Raw genomic sequence first — 10,960 nt, forward strand, 5'->3', positions numbered from 1 at the left:
GTAGCACTGCTGTAGTTGAAGTGGGACTGGGGGGCCGAAGTCCTGTCTGTCACCATCTCTCTCCATTTATGTAGGAAGCACTGGCTTCGTGGCCCACACACTTGGCATGATCTTCATGTTAAAATTATTGCATTATCATTAAGATTGCCTTTTGGCATTCCTTCTTTACTTTTTATGTTTTTAAACATTTACATCGTGTTGTTTTAAGTCTTTGTCATTCAAATGAATATCTGTGGAGCCCCTGCTGTGTTTCAAGCACTGCTTTGAATGCCAGGCTATGGGAGGAATCCAAATAGGCAACTCCTTGCTCTTCCCGGGCTTGCATTCTGCTGGGTTAGAAAGGCTAATAAATTCATGAAACCCAGTGAGTACAGAAGCCTGGCTTCTTCAAGAGATGGAATGGAAGCAGGAATAGCTGGGAAATAGTGGAAATGATTCAGGGAAGAAGTCAGGAGTCAGGCGTAGGGGCTTGGTAAGAATTTTTGACTTCATCCTACCTTCGATTTTATTCTGACGTTACTTCAACAGCATTTTCCAATGCTATGATACAATTTTTATAAATATCCCCTTTACAGTTGCATGAAAGTCAGCCATGTGAATTTACCAGTCACTTCTACATCTAGTGGTGAATATTTAGATTGTTGTCAGCATTTCATTATTATCATTAATATGGCTATAAATCTCTTTTCATTAAAAAATTTTTTTTTCTGGCCTGGCCACATGGCAAATGGGCTCTTAGTTCCCTGACCAGGGATCAAACCTGATCCCCTCCCTGCGTTGGAAGGGCAGAGTCTTAACCACTGGACCACCAGGGAAGTCCCTCTATGCACTTTATTTTATCTTTTCATTTATTTTTATTAGTTGGAGGCTGATTACTTTACAATATTGTAGTAGTTTTTGCCATACATTGACATGAATCAGCCATGGATTTACATGTGTTCCCCATCCCGATCCCCCCTCCTGCCTCCCTCCCCATCCCATCCCTCTGGGTCTTCCCAGTGCATCAGTCCTGAGCACTTGTCTCATGCATCCAACCTGGACTGGCGATCTGTTTCACACTTGATAATATATGTGTTTCAATGCTATTCTCTCAGATCATCCCACCCTCGCCTTCTCCCACAGAGTCCAAAAGTCTGTTCTATACATCTGTGTCTCTTTTTCTGTCTTGCATATAGGGTTATTGTTACCATCTTTTAAAATTCCATATATATGCATTAGTATACTATATTGGTGTTTATCTTTCTGGCTCACTTCACTCTGTATAATGCGCTCCAGTTTCATCCATCTCACTAGAACTGATTCATATGAATTCTTTTTAATGGCTGAGCAATATTCCATTGTGTATATGTACCATAGCTTTCTTATCCAATCATCTGCTGATGGGCATCTAGGTTGCTTCCATGTCCTGGCTATTATAAATAGTGCTGCAATGAACATTGGGGTACACGGGTCCTCTATGCACTTTAAAGAGTGTTTTTTATTCAGAGTTAGCAACTTAGGGTAAGTTTCTCAAGAGCAGAATTACCTATTGCCGGGTATTGTGATTTACATGGGGTTCCTGATAGAGTATGGCTGGAAACTAAAATATCATTTTTGTTATTACAAAGAGCCAAGTTGAAAGTCCTAGCTCAGTGTGAGGGCTAAATGGGCCTCTTTACAGATCCCAGATTTAGGCTGTAGTAACAGATTATTGACATAACTGGGCCTAGAATGACCTCTCCTTGCAAAGGTGGCCCTTGTATGCCGTAGAGGAGCAGTAGAGAGAGGATGAATCATGTGAGTAGGCAGGAGAAGATGGCAGAACTGAGCCAGAATGCTGAGTTATTCTTCTGAAGTTTATCCATCAACCAGTCAGTTGCTCTACCTGCCTGGAGAAGTGAGCACAGGAGCAGAGAGTAACTGGAGTTACACGGAGTTCTTCTCCCTGGAAGGAAACATGAGGAGAGGAAAGCAAAATTTCCTAATTAACCTTTCTGAAAAGTTTTGATATATACCATCTAAGGCTTGATTCAAATGGATATAGTACAAAGCTTATGGTACAGCGAACTGTATGGCTATCCTTTTGTGATTTTTGTGTATATCTGTCCTTACATATAAATAGATCTTTACAATTTTTAAATAATATAGTGGCAGTATGTAAGAACTGTGGATTCTGTGATTTATGACAAGTATATTGACATTTCTGATACACTATTTCACTGAGTTATATTTTTAGTTTTGTAGAATATTTTTAGTTTTGTAGAATGAGACCCATTGTATATGGTTTTGGTTTTGTGTGTTCAATTCTTTTAAGAGCATCAGTTCAGTTCAGCGCTCAGTCATGTCCGACTCTGTGACCCCACAGACTGCAGCACGCCAGGCCTCCCTGTCCATCACCAACTCCTTGAGTTTACTCTAACTCATGTCCATTGAGTCAGTGATGCCATCCAACTGTCTCATCCTCTGTCGTCGCCTTCTCCTCCCACCTTCAATCTTTCCCAGCATCAGGGTCTTTCCAAATGAGTCAGTTCTTCGCATCAGGTGGCCAAAGTATAAAAATAGAGTTTTTCCATTTCAACCTTTAACTCCTGAATTGTTATAGGCTTTACTGGAAATAAAGTTTTTATAATAAGGGTTCTAATTCAATCTAATATTTTGTTGATTAAATTTTTAAAATATTCTTTTAATTTCATGTCCCAAGGTGAAAATTGTACTGTTAAATTCTCAGTTCCTTTAGTAACAATTCCCTTCTATGACCAGAAGGAACCTAAACTAGATAAGTGGAAGAGAGGGAGTTAAACACCACCACACCCTTGCCCCCAACACACAGTAATTCTTCTGTTTTGAAAGAAGCAGGAAACTTTGAATTTAATTGATACTAATAATTAAAATGGGATGTCTCAGAATCTCTGCATCTCTGAAAATCAGTACTTTTGGTGACATTATGTATTTATTGCTTTTATTTCACAGTATATTTCTGCTTAGTTTTTATATTAGCATTTACTGATGCTTCTGAGCTGCTTTTTAAATTCACAGTTTCAAAGAGAATAAATAAGATGTGGAACTGAGAGACATTCTGAGCAAACAATCTGGATGATCTAATAAAGATATTTTTGAAAGATATGTGAAATATGTTTTGTTAAACACTATGAAATATGTCATCAAAATGGGAGTATAACACAATTTAAAATAAGCACATTTAAAGGCTGTTGCACTGTGGAAGCCAGCCTCAGTTGGACCTTACTGTACAGTGTAAAAATGGCATTTATTTATCAGTATTATTTTGTATATATTTTTATTTTTGGCTGTGTCTCTAATTGAGGCACACAGGCGTAGTTGCCCTGTGGCATGTGGGATCTTAGTTCCAAGACCAGGGATTGAACCCATGTCCCCTGCACTGGAAGTCAGATTCTTAACCACTGAACCACCAGGGAAGTCCCTCAAATGGCATTTAGAGACGGAATCCAGAGCTCTGCTCACAAGCAGAATAAAGTACACAGATTTATGGTTCTTCTATTTTAAATGTCTCCAGAGAACAATAGACGTTTCATAATTTCCTTTGTTAAGCATTTCAGTGTTAAACAACTGGCTTTTGTTAGCCTAGACTGAAAATAGATGAGAAATCTTCTCCCATGCAGTTATGACATTTTATGAGAGCTTTTTAAATTTTATCAAATCCTACTAGTTTTCTCCTATTGAAACATCACAAAAGTCAAATATGACAAGTTAAGTTTAGACCCTGATGTGTGTATTCAGCGAACAACATTTCTTTTGCATTTTGGTTCAGTGTGGTTGCATTCATCTTGGAGTAAGTGAATAATTACTGTTAGTTGATTAATAAGATAATGATGGTGTTTTGAGTGGATTTGGATGAATGAAAGAGACCATAGGGAATCTCTGTTTTTGTGCAGTTGGTCCAGTAAGCCAAGTTCTCATGCTGATAATTACATCTTTTGAATAGTTACCATCAGGTTGAATGAAAACTGGTATGAAAATTGGTTGTTCATAGAAAGCTGTAGAACCAAAGCCTTTAATCTCAATGTATTCCTTGGTAAGTTACTGCTTCTTAGCAATTCTAAATTAGTTCTATTATCTTTCTGTTGTGACCTTGATAAACAGCTTGATACTGCAGAATAAAATAATTGTATCTGTGCGGGTCATTTGTTTATTTTCTCAGTCAGTCACTAGTCATTGAGTACCTTCTCAATAATAATTGAGCCCAGCTTTGTTCTAGGTGCCAGGGAGGGAAAAAGATGGAAAATCCCTGCCTGCATGGAGCTTGCATTAGGATGGGAGCAGTAGACAAACTGCATTAGGAGGGGGGCAGTAAACAAAGCCTTTGACTGTGTGAATCACAACAAACTGTGGAAAATTCTTCAAGAGATGAGAATACCAGACCACCTGACCTGCCTCCTGAGAAATCTGTATCCAGGTCAAGAAGCAACAGTTAGAACTGGACATGGAACAACAGACTGGTTCCAAATCGGGAAAGGAGTACGTCAAGGCTGTATATTGTCACCCTGCTTATTTAACTTGTATGCAGAGTACATCATGTGGAATGCTGGGCTAGATGAAGCACAAGCTGGAATCAAGCTTGTCGGAAGACACACATTGACACTATGTGTTAATGATTCGTGTCACTATTGATTCGTGTCAATGTATGGTAAAAACCACCAATGTATTGTAAAGTAATTAGCCTCCAATTAAAATTAATTAATTTAAAAAAAAGATTGCTGGGAGAAACATCAATAACCTCAGATATGCAGATACTACCCTTATGGCAGAAAGCGAAGAAGAACTAAAGAGCCTCTTGATAGAAGTGAAAGAGGAGAGTGAAAAAGTTGGCTTAAAACTCAACGTTCAGAAAACTAAGATCATGGCATCTGGTCCCATCACTTGATGACAAATAGATAGGGAAACAATGGAAACAGTGAGAGACTTTATTTTCTTGGGCTCCAAAATGACTGCAAATAGTGACTGCAGCCATGAAATTAAAAGATGCTTGCTCCTTGGAAGAAAAGTTATGACCAACCTAGACAGTGTATTAAAAAGCAGAGACATTACTTTACCAACCAACTTCCATCTAGTCAAAGCTATGGTTTTTCTGGAAGTCATGTATGGATGTCAGATTTGAACTATAAAGAAAGCTGAGTGCCAAAGAATTGATGCTTTTGAACTGTGGTGTTGGAGAAGACTCTTGAGAGTCCCTTGGACTTCAGGGAGATCAAACCAGTCCATCCTAAAGGAAATCAGTCCTGAATATTCATTGGAAGGACTGATGCTGAAGTTGAAACTCCAATACTTTGGCTACCTGATACAAAGAACTGACTCATTGGAAAAGACCCTGTTGCTGGGAAAGATTGAAGGCAGGAGGAGAAGGGGATGACAGAGGATGAAATGGTTGGATGGCATCACTGACTCAATGGGCGTGAGTTTGAGCAAGCTCTGGGAGTTGGTGATGGACAGGGAAGCCTGCCTGGTGTGCTGTGGTTCATGGGGTTGTGAAGAGTCAGATACAACTGAGCAACTGAACTGACTGAGTAGACAAACAGATACATGAAAGTTTGATGATAAGTAAAACAGTGAATGGGGAACAGATGGTGCTCACATGGGGGAGAAGGTTATGGTTTTGGAGGACATGGTTAAAGAAGGCTTCTCTGAGATGCTGATGTTCAGGCAAAGTGCTAAAAAAATTGACAGAACAAGCTGGGCAGAAATCTGCGGGAAAGCTTGGAGGAAGAGCAAGAACAAAGACCATGGGTTGACAGCATGATTGGTACATTCACGTGAGGTCAGGTATGGATGAGGGCAGGGTCAGTATAGGAGCAGATCATGAATTTGGAAGACCGGTGAGTAGACTGGGAAGCCATTAGCAGAAGAGCAACATGATGTGGTTTAGGTTTTTAAAGGGACACTCTGGTAACTCTGTCACCTATAAGGATACTCGAGGGGATGAAAGGGAATCAGTTGGAGGTGTTGCATCATCAGGTGAGAGATAGTGTTGGGTTTGACCAGCTGTTAGCAGTGGAGATGGAGGAAAGTGGTCAGATTGTAATTATACTTGAAGGTATTGCTACCGGGTATTGTCAGTGGACTAGAAAGAGAGTGTGAGTAAAAGAGAGGAACACAGGTTAACTCCCTGGTTCGGAGCCTGGGCAGCTGGGAGAGTGGGACTGTCATTTACTGAGAAGGTGAAAATCAAGGGAGAACCTCACAGGGATTCCTCTGTTTCTTTTTATATATATATATATATATTTTTTTTATTCCTTTGTTTCTTATTCACTTACTGCACCTGTATTCCCCCCCCACCTTTTAATATTTGTTTTGAATGCTGTAGCAGAGCCTTTGACTTGAACTTCTTTTTTTTAGCTCTTAAATGTGATAAATAAGATGAAGAGAGAGTAAACATGTGAATTATTCAGGATAATGTTAGGGAAAATTGAAATGTACTTAAAAATAAATTGATAAATAGACCTGGAAAAAGAAAGAACTATCACATCACAGTTGTTTCAATAACTATAGTTTGAGAGTTCAGAAATGTAATGGAGATACAGCACTTTTATTGAAGGGCTGGGTATTTCTTCTTTTTCAGTAATGTGGCATGGAGGTGAGTGTCATGGGTGTCACATGCAGATCTGACATTTTCACATAACTGAACAAGGCCTTATAAATTAGTTCCTGAACGTTACTAATGATGACTGAACGAAGTCTTGTAAATTAGTTCCTGAACGTATCTACTCCTGTGTAACAAGCTGATTTGTTCCCTTTGTTGACCATTTTAATCCCTTCTACTTTGAACTTGGTAGGCAAGTGAACGTAAATTATTCTAGTGCATCTCATGGAAAACATAAGAAGCACCCGCTGCTTTGATTGATTGATTCATTTTTACCAATGACTGGAGAATAAATTTGGATTAGCTATTTAAGGAGTTACTCATGTTTTCCTAATTATAAGTTGTATTTTTTTACATTTATTTCAAACTTTACTGATGTGATCTGTAGCATACAATTTACAAATAGTAATAAAATCATCCTTAAATTTTTTTGCATTTTAATGTATTGTGCAAATAAGCTGAAAATACTTCACATATTGAATGCTAACTAAAAATATATTTTTCAGTGCCCACCAAATCTTCATAAGCAAGATGGATATGCTTGCAATCAAAATCAGGTATGCTTGGCCATAGGTTTTAACTGGGATTTTATGAAAGGCTCAGTTTTCAGGTTTTTTTTTTTTGGATGAATGTAATTTTGATGGCAAATTGCAACTCAAACAACAGGAAATTATTGCATTGGTCTTCTAATTCAGAGTTGTTTCACATCATATAAAATACTAAGTATATTTATCTCTGGGTGCAAACTGTCCAGATTGAGAGTGTGGGAAAAAAAAATAATGGCTGAAGAATTAGAGATCTAATTTATGGAGTTGTAACTATCTTTAATCATTTCAGCCTATTATGGAAAAATATGGTAATATATTGTAATGCTTTTTTTTTTTCCTGAAGCTATGTTATGACCTAAGCATTCACATACAAAAAAACCTAAAAATCATTTTGGTGTCACTCAAAGAAATGTACCCATTTTTGTTTTCCATAAAGTTTAAAATTTTAGATGATTAGTTAGACTTGAAGAGCTGTACAGTGAGGTCTGTTCTGTGTTTTAGATTTTAATTTTCATTCTTTTGTGTCTCTTAAGATGTTTGTGAGTTTTATTTTCATTGTGAAAATACTAGGGTACCCCAAAAACCCAACTTTGTCCAAAACAATGATAAGGAGACCTTGCAGTGAGAATCTGGGGGGAAATAGGACCAGCTCCTTGGACTTACAACATGCATTCTGTCCTCAGGGCCGCTGCTACAACGGGGAGTGCAAGACCCGGGACAATCAGTGTCAGTACATCTGGGGAACAAGTAGGTCATGCTTCCTGCTTGGTGGTCACACTCAGGTTTCTTTTAATATTCTTTGCTGCCAGTCTTGCTGAAAGAGAGATACGGCTTGGGAGTGATTTAAAAAAAAAACAGCTAGAAAAGGCTGAAGAGAATGGTGAATCATAGTCACAGGGCCACAGCAAACAACTGCCGACGTTGAAGACTTGTCGTCAGAGCCGAACAGCGCTATTCGGTGATTGTGGCTGTGACAGAACGGATGTTACACCCACTCAGACTGGGTTGAGTGCAGTGGTCATGCTCATTATGAATCCACTTCGGTAATTTTGTTTATACCTTGGATTTAACATTCACCCCTTCAAGTTAGCTTTCCATTCTTTTATCCTAGGAAAGTACCAGACTCTTTTTTTAAATTCTGTAATTGACTATCTGAGCTCAAAGTGAAACACAAGTACTTCCTGATATACAGACAGAGATTTGGGTACATGGTCATTTTCTTAGTATGTTCCCTACATGTCAGTACACATATTCTCTTCCTGACATTTTTATTGCCTTGCCAGTGAATTTCAGTTAATGAGGGCCAGACTGGAAGAGAGAGAAGTGGTTCTGTCTTGCTGGCAAAGACTGGGTCACCTACCAGGAAAAGAAGTCACCCAAAGGGGACTAGGACTCATGCACAAGTGATTTTAGTATTTGGTAAATATCATTTAACTGAAAGATTTAGTTTCAGTGGTTCAGTTTTGACACGGAAAGATAATAGAGGCATATGTGTCTTTCAAAAAAGTTGAAATATCAAAATCCATGTGCCAACAAAATTTCAGTGAGATCAGATTTTATAATGCTTCCTGATATTAATAGAAAGCAGGGTTAAGAATTAGTTTTTTTGGTGTCACTTCACTAATTCCTGCTGATGATTAATCCTACCTCCCATCCTCAAACCCACCAACAGGAACTGGGAATAAATTTGTCTCGCATGTTAAAAAGAATGGTGTGTTTGATCTGTCCTGCCTTGGCTTGCAAGAGCCATGGGTGAAATTTTCAGGACTTTTAGAAGCTGACTGGCATCACATTCTTAGTTTAAAATTAGCCAGGTATTACACTGTGGAAATTTACACTATGGAAATGGGCAAGTGCTACAAATTAGGAATTTCTTCCTTTTTCTGGAGCAACGGTTATTAAAATTTACTGGCACAGAGCTGGTTATGGATAACAAAAAGAACTAAAAGTAATTCTCTTTTCTTGCTCATCTCCAAAAGAGGCTTCAGGGTCTGACAAATTCTGTTATGAAAAGCTGAATACAGAAGGCACGGAGAAGGGTAACTGTGGGAAGGATGGAGACCGATGGATCCAGTGCAGCAAACAGTGAGTGGTCACCTCTGGAGCATCATGGGTGGACTTGGAAGCCCTGGTCCAAATGTGAAATGAGCACAAAATAAATGTCACTGATTTTTTAAATTAAATTGACTACTTAAAATTTTAAAAAGTATGAATTTAAAAGATCATATATCTACAAGCAAATGACTATGAACTAAACTGTTTCTGTGGCACAGAGACACCATTTCTGTAGAATTCAGGAAAGTTCTCACGTGCTGTATTTTACTTGAAGCTTGTTTGGAAGAGATATTTTGCTAAGGTATTTTAAATTAATAGTGGGTTTTGGTTTTCTACTTTTGCTTTAAAAAAGCCTACGAATATACTAGTATAAGGAATTCTGTAAGCAAAAGATGTAGACTGTCTATATTTTGGGGGCCATTTAAAATGAAATAACATACATTTGATTATTTCTCAAATGTAACATGATTTGATTTGATTAAATATCTAATATCTGTATTAAAGTTTTATTTTCCCTTCTAAAAAGTATCTGAAAGTGACAGTCAGTCAGTCATGGCCCACTCTTTGCGACCCCATGGACTATACAGTCCATGAAATTCTCCAGGCCAGAATACTGGAGTCGGTAGCCTTTCCATTCTCCAGGGGATCTTCCCAACCCAGGAATCAAACTGGGGTCTCCTGCATTGCAGACAGATTCTTTACTAACTAACTGAACTTTGAGGGCAGCCAAAAAAGTATCTAGTCAGTGCCTATTGAGGATTCTTTACTCAGGAAATGAGATGCCTTCAGAGCACATTGGTAATATTTTCCCTTGATTTGTTGAGGAAAGTTAAAATTGCAATTTAATAGTTTTTTAAGGTTAACTCAATGATTTGGATCTCTGGGATCATTATGTGATAGACAAGAGCTCCCCCATTCTCCTTCCGTAACAATGGGGATTCTTCTCCCATTGTGAAGCACAGCGAGGATTTAAGAGAAGTTTTATTTATCTAATTAATGGTCTCTAATGTTGTACTTTTTGAAACTTGGCAGTTGTTTGTAATCTTTGATGGTGGATGAGGCCTTAGGAAGCAAAAAGTCTTTGACTTCTTTAAAATTAAACCAAAATAACAGAACAGAGCTTCCCATCTGATGTCTCGTGAGTGAGTTACAGAAGTTTTGAGATGTTCAGTCTTTGAGGTTCCAGGAAGGAAGTGGAGTCTACACTAGTCAGAACCTATGGGGTTTAATGCCTCTGGCTTCATTCATTAAGTCAATGTCACAGACAAACCTGATCATTTCTCTGTGCCTCTGTGACTTCAGAAAGTTGGGAGGCATTGCTTTAGATCTTTGTAGAAGACAGCTTTCTAATATCTGTCAATAGAATATCCAACCACCAGTGAGTTAAGGAAAATAAATGTATTTTTTACTTTAAAAAATTGAGAAATATAGAAACAGAAAAGTGATTAATATACAAATATACATTTTGCCAAATAAATGCAAAGTGAACTTTCATGTAACCCTTCTATGAATCAAGAAATAGTGCATTCCAGGATTTATTCTTCACCCTCACAGCCCCTGTCTCTCTCCTGAAGGTACTGTTATCCTCAATTTTGTGGCAGTTGCTTTCTTATTTTTCTTTAGAGATATACTGCTCAAGTTTTCAGCCCTAAACAGTTTACTTTGCCTAAAATTTTGGTAGCTTTATATAAAAGGAATCATGTTTCATGTATTATTTTGTATTTTGCTTCTTAAGTTCATTATTTTGAGAGTTTTCCATGGTGTG

At 38.0% G+C, this 10,960-nt stretch overlaps 1 protein-coding gene across 4 annotated transcripts in view; it reads left to right on the plus strand.

Moving 5' to 3' along the window:
- ADAM23 (ADAM metallopeptidase domain 23) overlaps nucleotides 1-10,960 on the plus strand; it is a 181,544-nt gene that overhangs the window by 141,065 nt on the left and 29,519 nt on the right. For all 4 annotated transcript variants that reach the window (XM_070458530.1, XM_070458529.1, XM_070458531.1 and 1 more), the window contains exons 19-21: nucleotides 7,099-7,149; nucleotides 7,824-7,887; nucleotides 9,120-9,225. In XM_070458530.1, the coding sequence (XP_070314631.1) occupies nucleotides 7,099-7,149; nucleotides 7,824-7,887; nucleotides 9,120-9,225 (221 nt within the window). The remainder of the gene's footprint in view (nucleotides 1-7,098; nucleotides 7,150-7,823; nucleotides 7,888-9,119; nucleotides 9,226-10,960) is intronic.

Source organism: Odocoileus virginianus, chromosome 30 (assembly GCF_023699985.2).
Source record: "Odocoileus virginianus isolate 20LAN1187 ecotype Illinois chromosome 30, Ovbor_1.2, whole genome shotgun sequence".
NCBI classification, from domain to species: Eukaryota; Metazoa; Chordata; class Mammalia; order Artiodactyla; family Cervidae; genus Odocoileus; species Odocoileus virginianus.